This window comes from Amblyomma americanum, chromosome 1 (assembly GCF_052857255.1).
Source record: "Amblyomma americanum isolate KBUSLIRL-KWMA chromosome 1, ASM5285725v1, whole genome shotgun sequence".
NCBI lineage: Eukaryota > Metazoa > Arthropoda > Arachnida > Ixodida > Ixodidae > Amblyomma > Amblyomma americanum.
The window spans coordinates 258,430,071-258,453,751 of record NC_135497.1 but is presented as its reverse complement, the minus strand read 5'-3'; the positions used below and the strand labels follow the sequence as shown (position 1 = coordinate 258,453,751).

General features: G+C 49.5%; 1 protein-coding gene and 1 pseudogene across 14 annotated transcripts in view; both read left to right on the top strand.

Annotated features, from left to right (window-relative positions):
- Positions 1-23,681, top strand: part of LOC144114996 (GTPase-activating Rap/Ran-GAP domain-like protein 3) — an 811,635-nt gene that overhangs the window by 773,877 nt on the left and 14,077 nt on the right. For all 14 annotated transcript variants that reach the window (XM_077649106.1, XM_077649105.1, XM_077649104.1 and 11 more), the window contains 10 exons: positions 2,788-2,899; positions 5,301-5,346; positions 7,469-7,575; positions 13,377-13,492; positions 16,440-16,544; positions 16,902-16,976; positions 17,237-17,300; positions 18,234-18,383; positions 19,738-19,851; positions 22,518-22,895. In XM_077649106.1, the coding sequence (XP_077505232.1) occupies positions 2,788-2,899; positions 5,301-5,346; positions 7,469-7,575; positions 13,377-13,492; positions 16,440-16,544; positions 16,902-16,976; positions 17,237-17,300; positions 18,234-18,383; positions 19,738-19,851; positions 22,518-22,895 (1,267 nt within the window). The remainder of the gene's footprint in view (positions 1-2,787; positions 2,900-5,300; positions 5,347-7,468; positions 7,576-13,376; positions 13,493-16,439; positions 16,545-16,901; positions 16,977-17,236; positions 17,301-18,233; positions 18,384-19,737; positions 19,852-22,517; positions 22,896-23,681) is intronic.
- On the top strand, positions 479-2,011 carry LOC144096727 (superoxide dismutase [Cu-Zn] pseudogene; annotated as a pseudogene).

Here is a 23,681-nt window from a genome sequence, read left to right as displayed (position 1 = left end):
AAACTTAATGGATTGTGGTATAGAAATAAAGCCACAAATAAATAATAGGTAAACATTGTATACATGCAATTACTAATTGAAGCGTTACCATATCACACCGAAAGCCGAATTCTAGGCCCACCTTGGCCACCAAACGAAGCAAATTCCGTTTGGGACGTATCTTGAGGGGGGTGCCACTCGACAATGGGTAGACGTGCATCGTAATTTCTCTGATAGATGGCGCTAGGCGGCGATCGTTCCGCTAGGCGGCGTGCACGCGTAGCCGAGCATGGTGGAAATCCACCTCGTTTCAAATGGTATTACATTCCCTTTCTCGAGACGAGCGGCGCGTTCATCTTCGCTTTCTTCATTTAATAAACCGAACAGCTAACGCTCGCTACTTCAACGTCTTCCAGACGGTGGCGACATTTTTTTTTTACTGCTGCTAGTTTATCGCTCGAAGCAAAACCTATCCTGAACAGCCGTTCGAGTTCCGTGTTTTCCGTTCTGCGCCTTTGCTTGTTCTCTCATCTGGCGTTAGTAGTTTGGGTTACGTCAACAGGCAGGCATGCTCTTGCGATGACTTCCGGCCTGTTTTCATGCTTTAGGTTCAAGGGATCATCTCATTTACCCCACCTCCATCATGCATGAACCCTTTTGCTGCCGTCTTCTTCGACATATTATTACTGTTCACGTGTTCATGAAACATTTGGACCGCTGCTTTTGCCCCCGAAAAGAAGAAGAGAAAGGAGAGCGGAGAGGAAAATCGAGCACGGGGCTCCTGTGCGCGGCCACGAAGAACAATTTCTCTTCGCCTTGAACACCTTGCTCCAGCGAGCTCAAAGCTTCCAGTGCCTCCGTGCCTTCCGGAGTCCCGTGGACGCCTTCTGGCGACGGTGCGAACTCGCTGCTCAGTGCAAGCTATGAGCGGCAAGATGAGGTCCCAGTGATTCCCGGGCTCCTCCTGCGCCTCGAACCGGCATCTTCTGAGCTTTCCGTGATCGTTCGGCAGCTCTCTTGTTGCTGCGCTCACTACCGTCGCACGAGCCCAAGGCAGCAAAAGCCGGCGACGAGCGTCTCTGAGCCGGGCGGAGCTCGGTGCGCCCGATGGCGACAGACTGGAGCCGCCAGTTGCTGTTCGTGGCGGTGTTTCACTTGCTGCAGGTGGCGCGTCCGTTTACCGCCGATTCTAAGCTTAGGAAGGCAAGCTGCCACATCATGGGCAAAGAAGTAGAAGGCCTGCTGGTGTTCATGTCGCGCGGCGATCTGGTCACTATCCGAGGCATCATAGATGGCCTCGATCCCGGCAAACACGGGCTCACCATCAACGAGTCGGGTAACGTCTCCGAAAACTGCGATCAAGTCGGGGCCCACTTCAACCCGTACGGTAAGGAGCATGGCCCCTCGACTTCCGAGAACTCCCACCTCGGTGACCTGGGCAACGTGGACGCGTCCGACGACCTCGTCGCCCAGGTGCAGATCAGTAGCCAGAGGATCCGACTGCACGGCAATGACAGCGTCGTGTCCCGTTCGTGCGTCGTCTACGAACAGGCGGACAACTATGGCGCCAGCGGCGACGTCACGAGCAAGTCCACGGGTGGCATGGGAAATCCTGTTGGCTGCGGCGTCATCATGGGCTTCGGCAAGCATGCCGCGAGCAGAGCCGCCGCTTTGCCGTTGTTCCTGCCGTCCCTACTTGCGGAACTAATCGTCGTAGAGGCGTTCCTTTTATGTTGGTCGCCGATGTTAGGCCGAATATTTCGTTCTGTCCTCGTATTATAGCATCCCTCTGACTGAAATGAATGTCGCCGATTTTTATTTTCATCTTTGTATTCTGCTGTTTGTGACCCATGCGGTGAAAAGGTGGCATAGGAAGTGAATTCAGCACGAAAACATGAACACTTATTTACGATGCATTCAAAGTATCCCGTGTGCGCAGCTTTTCTTCACTACATGCCTCCAGTCACGCTGCTATTCTGCGCCACTGCGTGCGTTGTACGCCGCTAACTGAGCACTTTGTTTTGAAATTGTTACGCGGCCGTGCTCTCGTCAGCCGCGGGTGCCGGTTAAAGTTCACATTGCGGATGAATTTCGTCGCTGCTTTTCACCTGTGCTACCTGGGGCCATACTGTATATAAGCTGTTCATTTACCGTTGTCCGTTTCGCGTCCGTTTGGTCCTCTGGCATTGGTCACTCAGATATACCGGCGGCTTTCAAGCGCCTGTGGCAAGCGACCCGGCCATTGGGTGGTTGGCGACCGGATTTCACCATAGGCTGCATATCACAGGCAATGACAGCCAGTGGTCAGGTCCGGTCGCCTGGTGTTGACAGAGCGCTGCGATGCACCTCACCAGTGGCTGAAGATTGCATCCAATTTCAGCCAATGGTAACGTCCGGTCACCAACCACACATTGGCCGGGTCGCTTTCCACAGGCGATTGAAAACCGCGGGTATATCCGACTGGCCATTGACAGATGACCAAAGGGACGCGAAACAGACAACAGAAAATGGACACCTTATAAGATACGGCCCCAACTCTGCTTTCAGTTGTATGTGTTTCATGATGAGAGACCACATGCGCTCTCATGATTTGATCAATAACCACACAGTCTTTGCTCATTTCAAAATGTTGACGCTGTTCCTGTAAAAGTGACCGTAAAAAAAATTCTGAATCCCATGACATTCCTATGCAGAGGTCGTGGCCTATTTTGGCAATTTGTGGTATCAGTGCAATTTTGTATGCAATAAGGATCTCTTGTAATGCGAAAAAATATGAATGTGCCTTTTTATTTTCTTTTTTTACTTTAGGTGGAAAGGAAACGCCACATCGGGAACGATATCGTTAACATCATTTTCTTGAATGGAAGCTACGAAGACCACTGCAACTTCAAACCATCCATGATCAAGTCTCAGTTTACCCGTATCCACAAGCGCGTTTTGATGTTCTCTGTATTGTTTTAAGCCAAAGAACTCTGCGCAAAGCAATATTGCTTTTCTCTTGCGGGGAGCTTGGGCAATGTATGCTCGGATACACAACCTTTGTCCGTAAAGTTCCGAGACCGAGTTTATTGACAAAAAAATGCGTTTAACATCGAAATCATTTGTGCAGCACCCCTTCAAAATAGTCTCTTTTGCGGTCTATAAACAGCTTTCAACGCTTCTTGGGGTCTTGGAAAGAGATGGAAAACACTTCATTTGGCAGGGCTGTCAGCTCCTTTGTTGTGGTGTCTTGAATGGCCTCCAAGCTCTCGGATCCAGCGACCTTTTAGGGCCCTCTTCACACGAGGAAATAGGAAAAAATCGCAGTGGAGAGGTCAGGCGAATACAGTAATGCTGTGCTTGGCGAGAAATTGTCACGCTGAGAGCAGTGTGTGGTGTTGCGTTATCGAGGAGAAGGCTCCATTGTCCAGATGGCCATAGGTCAGGGCGGCGGCATCGCAGTGCATCACACATGTGTTGGAGCACGCGGATATAAAACTCCTGATTCACCGTCGGCCCTTGTGGAACGAGCTCGTGGTGTAAGACACCTCTGGCATCGAAAAAAACTATCAGCATCGTCTTTGTTTTGGTCTTCTGTCGCCGCACCTTTATCGATGCCAGAGAGCTTGTGGACCGCCATTCGGCACTCTGTCTCTTTTTTTTGAAAATCGTATTGAAAACACTATGTTTCGTCTTCAGCAATGATGCTGTCGACGAATGCAGCATCCTTCTCTGCCTCGGAAAGCAAATCAGCGCTCAATGATGCCCGCGTGTCCTTCTGGTCCTGTGTGAGAGAGTGTGGCACAAGTCTTGCATTCAGCTTTCGTTTTCCCCAGTTCTCACGCAATATTTGGTAGCATGTTGTCTAACTAACGTCGAGAGCATCTCATAGCATGCGGACTGTAATGGTTCGGTCTTGTTATAAGATTTCCCTGATCCGAACCAAGTTGTTTTCATTCCGTGAGGTTGAAGGGCGCCCCTGCCTTGTGTCTTCTTCCAGTGACGTTCTCCCCGAAACTAACCTCTTGTGCCACTCTAAAACTCGCGCCCGCGATAATGTCTCGTTGCCGTAAGCGTCATGAAGGAGCTCATACGTCTGTGTGGCTGTCTTGCGAAGCTTCACACAGAATTTTATGCTTATACGCTCTTCGAGGTGGACGTCCATCTCTCCACATTCACTCACAGCAGAATGCGCAGACAACTATTGACAACGTATTTTTCTACAGGTAGTTCTATCTAGCGGCTCCCACAGCAATTAACATAAATAACTCAGGTTAGTCCGCAAAGGCGGCGCTACACATACGCACCAATATTTGCTTTGGGGAATCAATTCTAGGGAAGAAAATAAATCAGTCTCGAAACTTTACGGACAAAAGTTGTAATTGTCAACCGCTGCTAACTTTAGGTGCATAAGAGGCACGAAGCTCCCTGCACAGATCCTTTATTCGACATGTAGTGGGGGAGTGAATATCGACGCACTGGTATTCACGGGCTAGCTGAGAGAACTCGTGCGTCTAGTAGACATGAATCTCCCGGCGTCTCTTTATGCCACGTGTTTTCACCTGTCTCCCGGCTTGGCTGTTCTTAATTTAAACATTGGCGGCACTTGTTGTCTGGTATGAACAATAAACGCGAACAACGATGCCCAGTGTGTACTGCCGCAAGAAATAGTTAGGAAACAGCATACTCGTTAAAAAAAAACAACATTCCGAGCGCTTCGTAGTGGCTCCACTCGAACTGATGACGTCGTTGCTCTTGGAATTTAATTGTAATGGCGTGAGCACTTGAGCAAACATCGATTTTTTTGTTTCCCTCAGTTTCGAAAAAAAAAGAAAACTGACGAAAGGCATACATGGACATAACCAGGAAGAGGTATGCTCGCTTTCTTTCTGTCCAGCTTAGTGCCTCGCAACACTACATGGCAGATTTTCGCCGATATGAGAATTGAGAAACTGACGCTGGACGAATGGGTCACGGCGAGCGCTAGGAGCATTGGCGAGAAAGCAATGCTTGACCCCCAGATTGAGCGCAGTGTGCGCGCTGTTTGCAGCATCGGGGCAATAGTAGTGCTGAAACGCTACATTTCTGGCCTAAATGCAAACTGCTCACGCTTATGCGTCCTGTTGTTTTGCACGGCCGTAAGTACGCCGATTATGGAGCGTTATTTGCAGTTTTTGCCACATTGATGTCATTGCACACCGTCAGTTTTTGAAACCCCGTCCGCTTAATCCCATCCATTCGTTCCCACTAGCGAATCTTGGAGTAATTCATGTCTAGTCTGAAGTACTGAGTCTGAAGTCGAGTCTGTCGCCACTACATGTTCCTTTACTCTCGAAACGCAGACATTTTTGCAGTTGTGTCTTACATACGAGAAGAGGATGCGTACAGGTAAGTGGAGGTTCTGTCATTTTTATTTCCAAATAGCGGCCGCCCGATTTATTAGGCATGTACCGACAGCGCGGCCTAGAAGTTGGGTCGTTCCAATTCAGTGCTCTACTTATTGCGCCAAGAAGGTGCTCAGTGACCTCTGCGGTGCGACAGGGTCTAAGCAGTGGGCGCGGCTTTGAGCGGAAAGGTAAGAAATGGCGCATGAGTTCGTTATTCATTCAGTGCATTATGCTTTTGATTCAGCTTTTCCACGGGTATTCAGTCGGCTGTTCTCGCCTTAAATTTCGAGTTATCTACGCGTCTAAGCTTAGTGCATGTCATTTTTATAAACCGCGACATCCGCGACTATTGCACGAGTTGAAGTTTGACTGTGTGCCACCGGTCTTCCGTGTGTTATTGGAAGACGACCAGAAGCGTGTGGCAGCCGAGCAGAGAGTCAGCCCAGAAAAGCTGCATCATCAGACTGAAAACACTGCGGCACGCGTTTTAAACCAGTGCGGGACGCGCTACAAAGAAATTCTGCCCCGCATAATGCTGTTTACGACAGTACAGCCGCAGTGAATGGCGCTCGAGAGAAGGCTAAGTTTAAAAGTCTCAGTGCACAAATAAGCAGAGAGTTTGCTTGCTCACCTGCCCTTCTCCGTTGTGCTAAACCATTCTGCGACCGTACGACAGAGCCCTGAAGCACACAGCAACCGAAGCCAGCAAGCAACTGTCTACGGAGCGTCGAGAGAGCCCGCATTTATTTAAGTGGCGCAAGAGAAAACAAAAAGCAAGGCAGCGTTTTGTGCTTGCAGAGAAGTCGTAAAATGGCCAAGTTAAATCTACGCAAAACTCGATAAATGAACCTGGCGCTCAGTTGGCAGAAGTCATCAAAACAGAACAACACACGTAGAGTAAGTACACACAATAAGTACGCTGGACGACGAATAACTGCTTATTGCTCAAAGTCAATGAAAAGAAACAAGCTTAAGTAGTTGTTTTGTGTTGAACGGGGGTATGTAGAATAAGGTTACAATAGTCTAGCACTCAGCAAAGCAGTCTCATGACTTTTTAGAATAATTTTATCTCGTGGAGTCTCATAAAACTTTCGCTTGAAAGTTTATGCCTTTTTCTTTTTTTTACAAGAAATGCGTCAAATGATTGCTCGTTGACGTGCGCTTTGTTACGAGGTGGAGTATACTTTCTTCCACGCGCAAGCACAGTGGTATGTTATTAATAGGAGCTGACGACCAACGGATAATCCTGACACACAAAAATGCCCATCGGCCGCGTCTCCAAATGAAACGGTCTCGACAAAGGCTGCAAAAGGAAGCATGAATTATGTTGTTTCAGCAAATGGCTACGCGCTTCAGGAATTGAGTGGCGAGGCCACCATGCGCGCGGTATTCAGAACAACCACGTTCAAAGCCGTCGCATCGGCGGCCGGGCAGCACCGCGGGAGAGTTGCACTCAAGCACTTACGAAGCCTCGTGCTTTTTGCAAAAGTTTCATCATTTCCCCGTGATCACTTCCCAGTGGTTTGACGCAGATAATTATCTACCAGGTATGCGCGGTGCGGTCGCGGGAGCCCATAAAAAATTCCACAGCGCAGCTTCGTACGATAGAGAAAAGGCTGCCACTTGAATGCTTCAGATCGCGGCAGACAACTCTGCCGTAATTAGCGCTATTGTGAGGAGAAGCACCAGCTACTGACCACTGGTTTTACCACTCTACAATTATGATGCACCCATTGATATCTGATGCACTTCACGTCCCAGTAATCCGTCGATCACATTGATCGAAGAAAAAAGAGCATTAGCGCCGGTCTAGGCTTTCACTTGCATTATCAGTGGTTCCCTGCGGTCTCAGTTTTTATCATTATCCTTTTTTTCCTTGTGTACTTTTCTGACATCTTATTTCTATTTTACATAAATGTCGTTTCACATGCGGAGTAAGCCGACAGATGTCAACAGCCTTTGTTGTTTTCGTTCACTTCTCTACGCGCAAGCGTTCGGGCTGACCAAATCAGTAATCCTTGCCGACTAGCTCAAGCCAAACCCGTTGCGACCTACAAGGACCGCGTGCTCTCAACTCACAGGAAACGTTACAAAGGCTGACGCAGTGTGTCTCCGCTTTGCAGGTTGTCCCTCTTCTCGGAGGAGTCTGTGCCACTGTTTGGGCCGTCGCTCCCGTGTCCTCCGGTGTTCCACAACCACCAGGAGTTCAGGGAATTCGTACTGGTTAAGCGTAAGTTAATTCATTTTGTACCGAGAACCCTGGAAGATACGTGGCTGCAGTCTTCCTCCCCCCCCCCCCCCCCCCTTTTTTTGCTTTCCGAGGACTGCGGCAAGCTGAAGCTTGAAGCTACTGAGCTCAGCCTAACGGCAACGTGCTCTTGTTGCATTCTGTAAAGAGAGGCGCTCCAAACGAACGCTTTACTGAACATCGTTTGCTGCGAACTTCACATTGACTGCGTCCGTTCTGTTTAAACATATATGCTTCGCGTCGCTCGCGCGCAAGTGATTACGAGCTTATTGCTCTCTGTCTGTTCTCTGCTGCCATCATAATTTGTCTATTCGGTGACTCTGGTTGCCTCGAACCGCACCACGTTTCGACACTTTGTTCTCGTTACATTCGTTGTAGTTGAGGAAGTTTGTAATGTGTGTGTTTACATTCGCGCTTTAGCTTTGACTATGCATATTTAAATGCGCATTATCCACTTCGCCTTTTGGACTTTCGGTGAAATTACTCCCGGGAAGCGTGCACGAAAAGTGTTTTTTTTTTTCTCCTTGAACAACAACAAAAAAAAGAGTCCGTGCCTTCAGGCGCGAACTCATCGCGGGCGCGGCGGCTGACTTGTGCTTCCTATGCTAGAGCTGTGCCTTTGAATTATTCATGAGGGTTCAGAAACTTTTGTGCCACACCAATATCGTGGCAGATCGCGCTTTCCTTTCGCGTGGCGAAACTTGTTGCAACATGCGCGATGTCACGGGAAGAAATTGTAGCTCTGACCTATTGTTGCCGAAATGTTCCTTGGCATCGTGCGCGAATGCGGGCGATAAATGGCGGGCCGTTTTGCATACAGAGCGCAGACGAAAACGAAATAACGCTTTTTTTTTCACATTCGACCTCGGTGCTACTACACTTCGTGAAGCGCTGTAAGTGTACAAATCTGGAGAACCGCGTCTAGGCGTACTTATTTTTGGACCTTAATTTTCAGAGCTATGATTAGAATTTTTAAAACTTGCGTTCCTGATGAATAAACACACTTGTGCGCAAGTGCTTCTTGAATTCCAGAACTCTACCACCGGTGCATCATGGCTCGGTTGTGTCCTACCGTTCTGCTGTGTTTACGGAGGATATCGTATGCTGGAAGCGTTTAAGATTGCTCATGGCAGAACTATTTTATATGACATCACTTCGGCGTGATATCTGCTTGAAAGATTTTCGGCGTCATAGATACGCAGAGCCGGGGAGGTGTAGCAATCTGTGCCAAAAATTCACATTACATTTAGTGTGGCCTCGCTCGCGGTTCAAGAAGTTTCTCTCTCGACATGAACTGTTTAGAGTGAAGCCGCCGAACGGGCACCAAACAATTGACGAGCAAATGTCACGCATCCTAGCCATTTAAACACTGTTGTAGTGTTGCTACGAACACCTCTAATCTTTGGTCATGTGCGCGCAAGGTATACGATCCGGACGAATAGCTCCAAGAGCCCTGAGAGCAACGTTTTTCCGGTTGCCTAATCTTAGTGTCTACCGGGAACCCGTGCAATCCTTACTTTTTCCTTGTCACAGGGTGGTGCGCACTTCGTGAGTTCCAATAGCTTCCGCATTGCGTGTGCTGATACTGAGAAACAGATCCACTCCCTTCAGACACCCGACTAAGCTGGTGAGGGCATTTTCACGCGCGATCATAAAGGGTCTTTTTCACTTTGGTCTGAGACGGAGAAGGATGCTGGAACAGAAGCGAAAGCTGCATGGTGATAAAGGTACCCGGGGAACAGCCCCTGTACACCTTCGCCAGAACGATAAAGCAAGAGCTTTCGCTGTCGTTAGCAAATTGTGGCTGGTTAGAACGGGCCGCCTGTTTCGTGCGAGTGTTGAAACTCTGCTGCGTTTGGCTCTTGCTTGCAGCCATTGCTGACTTTAAAAGCAAAGGCACGCGACGTACACAGCATGGCTAGTGGAGGCATCTAACGGCATAGAAATCTCGCCTTCTCTTCTTGCCGATGCTGCAGTTTTCTTTTCGTCTCTCTTTTATGTCGGGGTTAGTTTCGACAGCTACCAAGGTTCCCCTGCGCCGTGGTTGAACCTCACTGTTTGCCCGGGAGCCAACAATTGCGCTCGGGCAACCACGCAGATCGCGACGAGGTGGCATTTTCCGCGGCGCTGTTTTCCCAGTCGTAGCACGGGACCCCTCCGGTGTGGCCATGCGCGCTCCCGCAAGGTCGTCAGCCCGCAGCTGAAACCCGCTCGCGTGCACATGCAGTGCCTGCCCGGTCGATACCTCCGGCGTCCTGTCCTCTCCCCCGGAGCCTGAGTTCAAACAGGAGCGCTGAATGTCACCTGCATTTTTGAAGAGCGGCACCGGCGCTTCCTCCACCGCCGCTGATGAGCGCAAACGCCGGGGGCGCTCTTCCGATGCCTTCGCGTCCGATGCCACTTGCTGCGGCCGGACGCAGAGGCGCGTGCCACGCACGCTTCTCTTGTTTGCTCCGGAAACGTCCGGACAGGCGGTCGAGTGCAACCCGTCGCACTGGATGCGTACTCTCCGCTCACTCTCCTTTTGTAACACGATGCAACACGAACGAGGAGCGGAGGTGCGTTCCGATCGGCGTATGGCATGCACCGAACTCTGGTCCGCACTGCGTATGGACAGATTAATAATAGAGCAGCTTGCCTCCGTAAGGTTCCCGAAGACACCGCTTGCCGCATCCCGGTGCTTTTCGCTGAACCAGGGCGGCGCAAGCGTCAAAGTGCATGCGTGCGCCGGCACCCCATGCGGGCTGCGGGTCGTGGACACGATGAGCATATACGTCACGTTTGACAGTGGGCGGAAAGTAGCGAGCTGAATCGTAGAAGGGGCTATTTTCGATTCAAGTGCAGCTCCCACAGGGGTACGTTCTGTTCATTTCTCCAGAAGGGGCCACACATGCCGTCAGCCCAAGAACACGACGTTAGTATGCAGGTCCTGGTGATGCATTAGTAGCAGATTAACTGAAGGCTTCTAAGTGACCACTACTACGGCAAGCACGTAGTTCGCTTTTCTAAAATACCGCTTGACCGATTGACCGTGAAACTTTGTCGGGTTAGTACTTCCGTCTTAGATACACCTCGATGAATGAACTGTCAAATACGCAGCTTCTGCAATAAGCGCTCCCATGCAACAGCGGGAAAAGTCGTGATTAATTTAGCGCATTATTTGCAATACCGCGCCAGTGCTTCCTGCTGCGTGGCTGCTAGCAAGAAGCCGTACATGACAACTGAAAGGTCAAAGCCAACACGCCAGCCTTGCGATCGCCCTAGGCAAGGGCCGTTGAATACGTGAACCGCACCGTAACCCTTCCTCGGGAGCCGGAGTTTTTAGCATACACGTTTTCTCTCTCAGCTGCTGCCCGTGCCACCAACGAAACTCAACACTCCGAGTATCAGCACCATGCATGTTACGCGTGGTTGCCTCTTTTTAATTTTTTTTTGCGTCTGTTTCGCGTTACACTCTCTCTTAACGGCGTTCGCCGCCAGAATTTTAAGGCATTCAGCGCGCGTTGGCCAGGATATTAAAGCGTTCTCAAGCTCAAAGGCAGCGCGCGGGCTGTAGCTGCATTTTCCCGCCTTTCCCGCCTTTGGCTCCGTGTAGTGCACGGCACTGTAAAAGTCGCGGAGAAAGCAAGAGACAAGGGGAGTGGTGAGGGCGGGGAGTGGGGGAGGAGGTTCTGCAGCAGCGGCCTGCTGCCACGTGTACGTGATGGAAATACGGGGCCGCGCGATCCGAGTCTCTCCGGGCCCGAGCGAGCAGTGTTTGAGGTGTCTACACGAGGCTGCCCGCGCGACGGTGGCTGCCGGCTGTGACGACGTGACCGGGAGCCGCCTCGCCCAGCGCCCACTGTTTACTACGCGCGTCGCCGACACGCGCGCGGCGAGCGACCACCCTGTTCACTGAGGCGGCGCGCTTTCCGCGCGCTACGGGTTTCTCTTCGTGTTTCCCCCCCCTCCACTTTACGACCCCCCCGTCTCTCTCTCTTGCCCTCGTATCTCCGTTGTCGCCGTTGCGTTTCGAAGAGATGACAAATTGTGAAGAGCTGCGACCCGTTACGCATTTCGCTAGTCCGTGAGACGTGAACGGGGTTTCCCTTTTGGTTCTGTTGGGGCGTGATGGCACTCTTCCTTCCCTCCTCGTCCGCCGAGCTTTGTGCCGACAGTAAAACGTCAGCTGTACTTCATTCGAGGAATGTGCGCTAGGTTGTCGTCAAATGCGCGCGGGCTTCTAGAGGGACTTAAAAAATAAAAGCGAATCAAAGACAGCGCCTCTGCGGCTGGCGCGGAGAAAAGGGGAATCACGTCTGCGGCGCGGGCGCCGCGAGGAATTTTCGACGGATTTGCTTTCCACAAATCGACTTGACAGTCCTCGCTCGCACTGGGGTGAGCACAAACTTTCTCGCTTCGTTCAGTGCCGCGACGCACCGTGGAATCCGGGAGAGTCGCATGTGTCAGCGGGGGTACGGTTTGTCACATCGTAGAATGCACGCCCCAACGACCAGTAATTTTGTGCCGACGAAAAGCGCAGGATAGCGCAAGAAAAAAAAACACAACAAAACCTGCCGTGGCAAGTATTCTCGTCTCCGGCATTTTCTTCGCTAGGAATGATGGCATCTGAAGGGAAAAGCGAGTGGCTGAATTTTTTAGGCCTGTTTACCGGCATTTTAGAGCTTCATTAATGCCGCTCGCTGCGCTGTGACAATATTTATTGCGCTATGCTGGTTGATTATTTGCAGGCGCCTTTTGTGAGGTGGATCGCGCGAGTGTCTGCCATTGGCAAAACACAAAGGTATACGAAGGTTCTAAATAAGCTAGAGTGCATGATGAAGAGGAAAAAATTCGCGGTCGACTGCATCCACCACAAAAAAAAAGAAAACAGAAGGAAAGTTAATTCCTGCGTTTGCAAGGTTGACTGCAGGAATTATTGCGCTCAGGATTACTGCATTTGAAGGTGTAGTTCCGGGCTGCAGGCTGCGTGGATATAACTTTTTTTTTAATTTTTGATAGAATGGGCGTGAATATGACAAGAAAATGAGTTTTTCCGCATCTGATGTCATTCTTAAAAGAACGTCTTGCTGTGAAAGTTGGTAACTGTTCATCTTTGGTTACAGGCGCGAAAAAAGACGCAAGGTAGAAAGACGGGACGGAGCGCCACTCACAACTGAATTATTCGAAGGCAACGCGCACAATTATATACCCTCTTACATGCAAGGAATACTATCATCTTGAAAGTTCTCTCAAGAAGCAAAGATGCAGAAGCTAGGGAATGAACCGAAGATTTTTTTTTTTATTGCAAAGAAAGGAAGCATGTGCGTCAGCGACACGTCCATATCTTTGTATAGGGCTGAGAACAATTTTTTCACCCGTTCGCTATCATATCCACTTTGAAGATGATAGTATTCCTTGCATGTAAGACGGCATATATTTGGGCTTGTAGGCTTCGAACAAATCAGTTGTGAGTGGCGCTCTGTCCTGTCTTTCTGCCTTGTGTTGTGTCTGTTTTCGCGCCTGTAACCACTGATGTCATTCATTAGATTTTTTTCCCTGCGCTCAAGATGTGTCACTGCTTTAATTAGCAACGTCCCGTATTGCTGCTTTTGTCCAAAACACACAAGATTGAAAGTTTGCCCTCAGACACCTGCAGATACGGCTTAAACGCCCCAAGTGACCTTAGCTGCAACGAAAACGCGCGAATTAGCGCGGCAGGTTGATGGAAAAGTGCGCGCCTTTTACGCCTTTGTTTCGTTTATTCTACGCAAGTGTGATGAGTGCGCCCGTTGCTCTCGCAGTGATCAACGGAGAGAAGGCGGCCTTCAACACGCCAATTTTCGCACAGAAGCGGGAGAGGACGCTGGACATGCTCATCAAGGATCTCTACAATGAGCACATGTCGGAAAGCAGGACGGTAAGCCACCTGTGCATTTTTTAAAACTTCTTTCTGTACACTTGCAGAGCACGCCTAAAGATAGTGCGCCCTCCAGATTTTGACGACGTCATCGTCCACCGTTGTCGCCAACGTTCTCTCAGAACATTCTCGCTGCGATCCGACGTTTCAGTATTGCACAAACACCTGCGAACCGCTGGCCGTGTATTCACCCTCAGCCCAGGTTTATTACGACGGTTAAGCGTGGAAACGTAGAGGCGTATACAAGAAAACGGGGTAGAGTAAGAAACAGGCTGGAAGCTGCCGCTAGACGGGCCACAACGCCTTTTTGCTCCAGAGAGGGGAGGGGTGGTGCATTTGGTGGTGCATTTGGGCGCCGCGAATAAAGGCACAGTAATGTGAAACGCTGTAATCGCAAAGTGTTAGCTGCCCGAAACGATCCCGTGTAAACGTGGCGGGGTGGCAGTTTCAAACATTGTTGGTGAAGTTCGAACTTGAACAACTGGAGTCTCTGTCCACTGTCCAACATTTCGGCAAGAAGACTTGTCTTAATTCGGACCTCTGCTCAGAACGGTGACGAGTGGATTGGGGCTTCTCTTTTCACTTCCCTTATTCAATTTTGTGCCACAAGAACCGCCTTAATCACTCTCCTCTTCTGTCGGTTACGTAGAAACACGTTTGTACCATACCTTTGTTATGTCGGCATGGTAAGCAAAATTCAACGCGCAATAATCTGCGTTTTAGGCGCAGCACTGCCCGCCTCTCACGATTTCTAGTGCCTTGAAAGTCGAGACAAATCTGCGAGCCCTAGTGTCCATAATGATAATCTGACGAAGCCCTCGCGCGCACCCTCCGGCTGCGCACCTTAGTCAGTCGTACACGAATCACTGCAAGCGGGCTATCCCACAAAGACGGAATGCAACCGGTGAAGTGGCGTTGCTGAGCGCTTAATGAAGGCTTCCGGCTGGCGCTCGCGCTCTAGTTGAGAGGATAGAAGACTAAGTGCGCTGTCGGTCCCTGCCTTATACTTGCACCGAGCACAAGCGCCACTGCTATACAGGCGGATTCGTAAGCATGTGTGAGGAGCCTGCTTGTGGAACTTCTCAAAGGGCTGTACAAACATGCAGGTTTATTTAGGATTAATTCGTATTAAATGAACCTGTTTTGAACCCAGTTCAAGCCTTAATCATGCGCCGTGGCGATCTGCACTAGTTAATGCGAAAATTGTGCTCAGCTATTTACAGAAAGCAAAAGCAGTGCTGATGCTTTCCCAAAAAAGTGCGCTGCACATCCATTATTTACCTCCTAATACAACTTAAAAATTTCCCACCAGTCTTCAAGCACTTTGTGAATTTTCAGTAAATGTGCTACAGCTTGTGGAGAAATTTATTAAAACGGAAGCACTGGTTGCGTCCAGCAGACTGCGTTTCAGTGCATGATGCACTCACTGGCACTGCATGTTCAGCGTTAGGCTTGCTTGAGCGCTATTTTTGGTCCCGCAAAGAAACTCGTGAAGAAGGTAGTCTTAGAGCATTCAAAAATATTCTGCGTCAGGAGTAAGCTAGCCAACGCGAAAATAAATTTTATTTTATTTTATTTCTCTACTTTAACGGCAAAGTCGCAGATTAACGTGGGAAAAATACTGGTTTGGGGGACCCTCTTTTGATGGCTGTCGTGAATTGGTAGCGCGTCCCCGACTTTCCGAAGGGGAACGCTATCGCGTGCAGGTTTGAACAAGACAAGAGAACAAAGAGATCAAACAAATGAAAACGAAGCCGTATTTATAACTTGAAGGAAAAGAGCCGACACGAAACGAAAACAAGCAACACACTCTCAACACGCGTATAATACTACAGAAATAAAGGAAAGAGTTCACCAGCTACTGAGTGTTCCAGGTGAAGCGGGGATGCCTTGCAGACAGGGCGGACGCGGGTGGATGTAGTCTGGCGATGTGTCGCTGGCGATGCGTCGAAGGAAGCAGCGGAAGGTTTGGTTTGGTTTAAGGGGGTTTAACGTCCCAAAGCGACTAAGGCTACGAGGGACGCCGTAGTGAAAAGCTTCGGAAATTTCGACCACCTGGGGTTCTTTTACGTGCACTGACATCGCACAGTACACGGGCCTCTAGAATTTCGCCTCCATCGAAAATTCGACCGCCGCGGCCGGGATCGAACCCGCGTATTTCGGGTCAGCAGCCGAGCGCCATAACCACTGAGCCACCGCGGCGGCTGGAAGCGGCGCAAGGGAGCCAGGTGGCAGTAGGAGCGGAGTGGAAAACAGGGAGACGCCGCTGGCCTCCCGTCAAGAGCCCAAAGAACTTGACAGCAGCAAAAAAAAAAAATGTAGCCAGATCCTGTCGACGGCGTCACGAAACACTAGAGTCTTAAAGCAGGCTATCCAAGGGCGCCTTTAGGCAGCACGGACCCTCAGTCCGACGGCTGCCACATCCACGCTTGAATGACCCGATCTCCGCTGCGCTCGCTGTCTTCCTTCACACCTCGGTTTTCTGACACGTCAGCTCTCCGCTCGTCGTGCTCGCCACGATCTTTGTCGCCGTCGCCTCGAACACACCATTCGCACGCGCACACGCGCAACGCTCCGCTGTCCGACGCACCACTGTCGACGCACCGCGTTCGTAAATCCTCTGAGGACCTTTTGTGCACCTCACAATGCCTACCAAGCAGTTTTATGTAGTTGTCCACGCGTTTGCTTTAGACCAGCTAAAAGCTCTTGCACATGCGCCTGCAAAACCAAGGACGGGATTATAAAAAGCAGCATAGCGCAGGTGCTTCACTTTAGTTTCACTGTGCGCTTCATTGTTAGCATTGCCTCTTAGGAAACCTCACCGTGTTTTCAGGCTTCAGAGTTTTGCATGTAGAGATGAAATTGGGCCGGTTTGTAGATCGCCGCGTATTGGCAAACCAGTTTGCAATATCTTAAACATCACGACGTGCTCTCCCTCTTTTGACAGAACATGCTGAACAGGCGTGCATTCAGCGATGTGCTGCCAGAGACGCCCAGAGGTTCGCGTCGCAAGGAAGAGGCCAGACAAGTGGAATTCGTGCGGATCGGACAGGTGAGCAGCTTTCCTGCGCGTAGCGAGGCATTCGTCCGCGCACATTGTTGGGCGTCCGCTGGTAGCTTTCGCGCCTGCGGGCGTCGAGTTCTTCCAAGTCCTGCTATTTGACCTCAGTGAAAAGCAGCCCAACGTTTACACGCGAAAGTTGGGCCCGCGCTCATGCGTGTGCAGCCAGAGAACCGCATACACAAACACTCAAACGCGCTGACGTTCTGGGTTCTCTCGGCTGCAAGAATGCGCTCAGTGAGCGCTGACCTTCGCTACTTGTGCTCATTTCTTGCGCCGTTTTTGTTTGAAACATTTTACCGAGTTGCCCAAGCTGCTGCACTCGTTAATTCCCGTTTCACCCTTTAGGCGCTGAAGCTGGACACCATTGTGAAAGGGGACGCCCCCACCAGTCTTGCCACGACTAGTCTCTTCAAACGAGAAGTAAGCACTGTCTCTCTCTCTCTCTCTCTCTCTCGCTCCTTATGCTTACTTCTAAGTGTGCATGTGGTAAGAGAGCAGTTTGCTAGTTAGCGTTCTTTTTTTACTTATCTGGCGTGTTTGCAAAACTTATTCGCATTTGTGCCAGCGCAGACTGCTTCTTTCTTCTTTGTAAGGAGTCTTTGTAATTATTGGTAAGGAGTCATAAGACACTACAGTTTCAAACTTCTCTCCGCCTGTTTTCTTTCCATTTTTTTCTATAGCCTTGGGAACCACAGTGCTTTTACCCAGATTTCCCTCATGAGATCGTGTGCGGAGACTCCTGGGGTAAGTGATAGCGGACTTTGATTTTATGTCAATTGCCGCCTCTTTCTGTGAAAACATGCCCATCGTAGAGCTGCTCAAACTTCTTTTCAAAGTTTTCTTTTTCTACAATAGCACAGTAGCGCTGCTTTCACAGTAAAAATCCGGCTGAATATTAGGCTTTTCTCCTTTATTTGTGCTGATCTCACAAACATCTGCTCTGCTAGCTCTGCTCACCCAGTTGCCCTTTCTATTCTGTTTCTGCTAGCTCCTCTCAGGGAGGCCGACTGCGAGGATAGGTTTTCAGTGCGAGTGTGCCTTTATACTCGAAGCGGCTTAAGGCGCTCGATCACCATAAGACCAGCACCTTGCCAATCACCGCTCACCACAGAAGCGTTGCTCAACAGGCCTAAGGGAGACGAAACAAAACGGACACGAAAAAAGAGCAGACGAAACGAGCACCAATGGCGAGAAAGCGTTCACACCGAGGCGAAGGAGCGTTAAAACAAAACAGAACCAAGTCCGCCCGGTGAACCGAACAGATCTGTTGGCGCACAGCTAGCAGGGCGCGCATCGGCCACTTCGAGCGGAATCCAGACGCTCCTTATCTTTCGCGTTGCAGACAGACGACTTGCTCGCATAGCGAGCGCGAATCCCCGGCAATCTCGCGACCGCGTTTATTTCTTTACGCAGCAAAGCATTCGCGCCGCCAGAGCGCGGCGTATAGCCGCACTCTCATCAAAGCGCGCAGGCGTGCAAAGAACTGCTTAATGCACGCGAGGCTTTGGCTACAATTTCAGATCAAATTAGTTTCCTTTCTGTGGCGCTGCTTGCGCCGGGCAGCACCCGTCTGGGTTCTGTAGCAAAAGCCTGACAAAATCATGGAAATAAGACAGTCACAATCGACGGCGCATCGATGCCTCCCGTAAAACGCATGCTGCGCCTCCTACTTTTCAGGCAACAACAAACTGGTTCTTGGGACCGAGTCCGGAATTTTTCTCATCGAGGAAGGTCTCACGCACAGGATGATATTTGACAAAACTGTCCTAGTGAAGCAAATCAGCGTGGTGGAAGCTCACGGCATACTGCTTTTCAGAACGGACCGAGGTAAGTGAAAGGTTCCGGCCTACCTTTACCTTTTCTTCTTTTTTTTGCGTGAAAAGCCATGCTTGCACGCCTCGTGACCCCCTCACATGAATAATAAATAGGGCGTGCTGCTGGCATGTGTCTGGTACATTGTTCCCTTATCGTATTGTTGTCGCTGACTGTTTCTCTTTCATTTATTGTATATTTGGTTTCTATACAGTCTGCTGCGACTAGGAATTATAATTGCTTAAGGTGTATTTTATCTTACGCGATTAGGACACATCATTGTTTATAGTATATTTTCAGTTTTATGACAGCATTCTGGTGCGTGTACTGTACTGCCTGTTTTATTAATTGTTTGTGATGTAGATGTGTTCTGGTGACCTTTTTTGTCGCCAGCCCCAGCGTGTTTTCTTCCCTTGTGCGAAAAAGAGTAGCCAGCGCATCTATTATCGCACCAACATCTGCTTTTATGTTCGTGTCAATAAAAAAGAAGCACATAGCTTCACTGCGCCTTTGGCGCATTTTCAGGACTGTTGTTTACGCAATTACACGACAGGGGGCGCCGAAGCTCGATTTTCTGTAAAGGGATTCACCCTACAGTGGAAAGCAGCGGGGCTGATTTATCCGTGGAATTGGGGTTTAAGGACAGTGAAGGAAAAGTAGATTTTAAGCGGGTAGAAGTAACCAAGCGAAGTTTATATGATTGGTGGCTAAAATCAGGAGAAGAGTAAAATTTCATAAGTCATGGCTAGGTGGCTTGAGCCACCGCCCGATTTAAAGGGTTCGGCCGTATCCATCCATCCATCCATCCTGAGAGAAGGTGTCACTCGGAACACCAGAAAATTACTGGGTGACATTATACCGCGTAACTCGAAACCAGAGGCGGCAAACAGTTGCACGTTTGTCGCCACACGTCGGTGCATTTGACTCGCCGCTTTCGGCGTGAGTCGGCTTTGCCTTCACGAAAATGTGAGCTCCTACTGCTGCCAGGTTCGCCATCTTGCGACCCTTTCGAGGAACGGTGCCTTCACTGCCTGAGTGCACCACAGAACAACTACAGACATTATTTATTCTTGTAGCAATTTATAGCTCACTGTTACAGAGAGACTCCTGGTCATCCGGGAAAAATTTACTAACCTGTTCAGCTGCTGCTTCGTTTTTTTTTCTAATGAAGGAGACAATATACATATAGAGCGAGCAGGTGATAGACTTTTAGCAAATATTTTAGCACATGCTTAGTATAAGGCTATTACTGATGTAGAAAATTAATTCTTGCCTGCATCATGAGCCGAAACCCAATGTGAACCTTAAATTCTCCTCTTTTCAATTTTCTCCCCTACCCCACCATCATTTTGCCTGATTTCCTTCACAGGAAGAGACAGCAGGGTACACGTGTTTCGACTCACGGACTTCGAAGGAGACACGGGAAATTCTCTCGTGCGCACGCGGTCTGACCTCCGAGAGCACAAGCTGGAACGCACCAAAGGTGAAGAACACTTTAGTTCGTTTCTTTTTTTATTTTTATTTTACTTTGCTGAAAATATCTCGGCGGCTACAGTTATGTTTAGGCTGAAGCCTGATCCTCAGAAGCCATTACCATGATGGAAGGTCTCTCGGCAAATGTTTTCTATCACGATTTCGAAACCTTGAAAGGGCAGCGTTTTGAATAACTCATGCCCTTTGTTAATCACCCGCTGCCGTCGCTTTTTTTTTCCTTTGTCGACAGAGATCACAATAGCTAAGCCTTCGGACCTGTGTCTTCAGTTTCTTTAAGTGGAAACAAAATCATTTCGTGTTTCTACAGAAAATGCCTTCAATCTCCTGTCGTTTTTTTTCTGTTTTCGTTATCAGGCATTCAGATGGAGTCCTAGTTTTTTTTTTTTTACTGACATTTGAAGAAGCTGTGTAACTTGAGAAGTTCGCGGGCGCTAATAACTCCAGTAATCTCTTTCATTTAAGTACAGTCGTTTTATAATACTCGTCCGGCGATGTCGTTTTGTAGCAGCATTTGCCTTTTAGTTGAGTTAGGGCTTTGCCACATAAACCTGCCAGAGATTTTTTCTGCAGCATTTTCTAAATGACACAGCACGAGGTAGCCTTGTGTTTCTTATCGCTAATTATTTTATTTCTGCTCTTTCATCCTGCTGAAAAAAATTGCCTCTGATATTATGACTGTTTCTCAAGTGACTTGCAGTATCACATGTGGTACCTTCAGTATCAATAAGCAGCTGAAGTGAAAAAGGCTTACCGATAAAAGGTGGCTGTTTGGGAAGTGGCTGACATAGACATGGTGGTGGTGGTTGTATTGGTGGCGTAAATGTACAGGAGAGATTAGCCATACAATGGCCTGTCGGCAATTGCTCCACCTGAGATTTAAATGAATACGTCTTTACCACTGTTCCACAAGGCCAGTGTTCTCTACAATCTTCAAGAGTGATCGTGACACTCATCGCCGCTCATTTCGGGAGCTCTTATGGTACACGATGCGAGAGACGTCGTCCAAGGGAACCTTCGGTATCCTCGGTTTTTCCAGGAGTGTCTCACGCTCGGTACAAGAATGCGGGGACGCTAAAACAAAATGGTTCACATCACCCACGACATCACAGTGTACGCACATTGGTGAGGTGGCGCGGTGGACGTGCGCAAGAGGTTAAGCGCGCAGTACTGACAGCCGGTGGTATATTCGAGCGGCGGAGTCGCTGTCGAGGGTAAGAAAGTGCAATAGAGAGTGACAGAGAGTCAGAAGAAGTGACCAGTTCTGGAAAATTGCTGGAAAGGGCGGCCACGCCTGGCGCAACACAAATGCGGTCAGACATGATTTGCAGAGACCGTGGGCGTATGGACTTGATGCGGCTGAGGCGGACTTGAGTGACGGTCACTGACTGCACTACCCAACTGATCGTCACCGCCATTAAGGTCGCAACATGCTTTTGCTATTGAAATTGAATACTATGTGCTCTGTGTCACTGTGTTGCCTTGTCAGCGATGAAGGGGTAAACGCATTTTTGAAGGAAGGCTTATTGATCATTTGAGAGTTGTTGTTTATGTCGTCCTTGTTCGAGGTGATTTGTTTTCGCGAAAAAGCGTTCATGCAGCAGCACTCTGCTTAATGACTTTCTCGTAAAATTAACACGAAAATTTCCGACTTGCTTGAAATCCCGACAGGTCACTGCGACACGGCAAAAGACAGTCCCAGTTGAAGAAAGTGACAAGTGGAAAACTTACTGGCGTTTAGGAAGCCTTTTGGCAAGGCAGCTTTTGGCCCTAGCTCTGGGATATTTAACTCGCATTGCTTCCCGTGTGGACATGAATGGCCCGTCGCAGACGTTTTCTGCAACTGCAACCACAAACGCGAGCGTGTCAGTGTTGAAATTCTTGTGTACGCGCGTTACGATTCACATTTCGCATGCACCTGTAAACGTTAATGCCATTTTGGGAATAACAGTTTTGTTTTTGTTGGCAGGGAGCATGAGACTGGAATAAATGTAAAAATCGCAACGACTTCCCATTTACTTTGTAAAACCAACAAACTCTCTTTTTTTTCCTCTCCAGCGTATAACATGCCACACGTCATCTTCTCCGAGCGAACAGTTTATTCTTTGTAAAAGTGAAACACCAGGCGGGAACTGGATAGTGCTGCCGAAGTAACGCGATCAGGACAATCGCTGCACTCATGAGTTGTGTGTGCAGCGATCGTCCGCGTGTGTGGTTGCCTCTTCGTTATGCGTTTGTGGTTGTCGCGCTGCAGTTATCTCTCAGTAAAGTAATCACAAACTTGCCCTAAAGCACGTTTTACTAACGTGATTAGTTTAAGGCCTCCTTTCAAAAAAAGTTCTTCATTTTCCACGTATTTATGTCGAAGCCGCTGATTAGTATATTTCAGCTACTGCAGCTGCACGGTGGTCTGTGAACAGCGAACACTCGGCCATAAACGCTGAACAATGCCATAAACGCTCAACACTGCCATAAACGCGAACACTGCGCCCGTGGTGTCGTTCTCGTTTCTGTGTCTCCTGTCCTGTCTTACTTGCTCAGTTTTATAAAGAAAACTAATGACGCTCGGCCGTGCGCTCCAGAAGGGCGGCTGTACGCGAATCCATCGCCCGACCCGAGTGCTTCACAATGTCCCCGGTGGCGGCGTGGCGCTTGCAGGGTGCCACCTGTACGCGCTGAGCCGACCGGGCGGCAGCCACCTGCGCATGGCGGCGGCCGTGGGGCGTCGGCTGCTGGTGCTGCAGTGGCGCCACTCGGCCGCCTGGACCACGTGGTGCGCCGCCTCGGACACGGACACGGTGGACGGCTTCCAGCTGGTGCGCGAGCTGCTCGTCCCCGAGGCGCCCGCGCTGCTCACCCTCGTGGACAGCCCGGACAACCACATCTGCGTCGGCTACCGCCACCAGTTCGACCTGGTCAGCGAGAAGACGGGCGACGCCACCCGACTGCACACGGTGGACGCCGCCAAGGCGCACCTTGTGGCCGCCCTCGACATCTACGAGGACGATGAGGCCGAACTGCTGCTCTGCTACAACCGTGCGTGCCGCTCGCATTGCTTCCTTCGAACAAACAGCGCGGACGAGGCGCTCGCTTCCGACGCTAAACGAGCCAAAGGGAATGCATGTTAGGCCGCTTGTCTTCCACGACAACCAGCACGGTTCCTCCACTAAATCTAGAAATGCTGTTTATGCTTTACTCAGACATTACACCGCAGCGCCCGAAGGCGCCACAGCTACAGCATAGAAAGAGAAACGTCTTCATTAGCACAGCGAACTTGCGTTTCAGCCAACAGGTTCCGTTCTCCAGTCGATTTTACAAAAAAGGAGTTCGCTTAAATGCGAGTCCTGGCATGCTATTCGCGAATTTTAAGAATGGGGCCGGTGCGCCTGGAAACAGTGAGGCTCTTTGGTATTTTTATAATTAGAAAGAAAGTTACATTAGGCGACCATGCCATAGAAGAGACTTCAACACCTTGTATAATCTACCGCATCATGTGGTTATCACTTCTCCTAATTATATAGCACGCCCATTAAAAAGCATATTACATCTACAATGATTCAATCAACTGTAACATGGCCGAGCTTACATTCCAGCTATATTTGCGTTCATACCATCATTCACAAGCGAGGGTTTGCGTCATCAACCAGGACCCGCCCATGTAATCCCGTTGACGTTAAGAAACAAGTACATAGGACAATCCGCTGTCCAAAGGAAAGACACGACCGTGATGGTAGTAAGCCCTAGGCTGGGTGTCTTGCGCCCTGTACAGGCATGCAAACTCTTCTTTTATGAGTGTTGCACGATAAAAAAATGTATATCTAA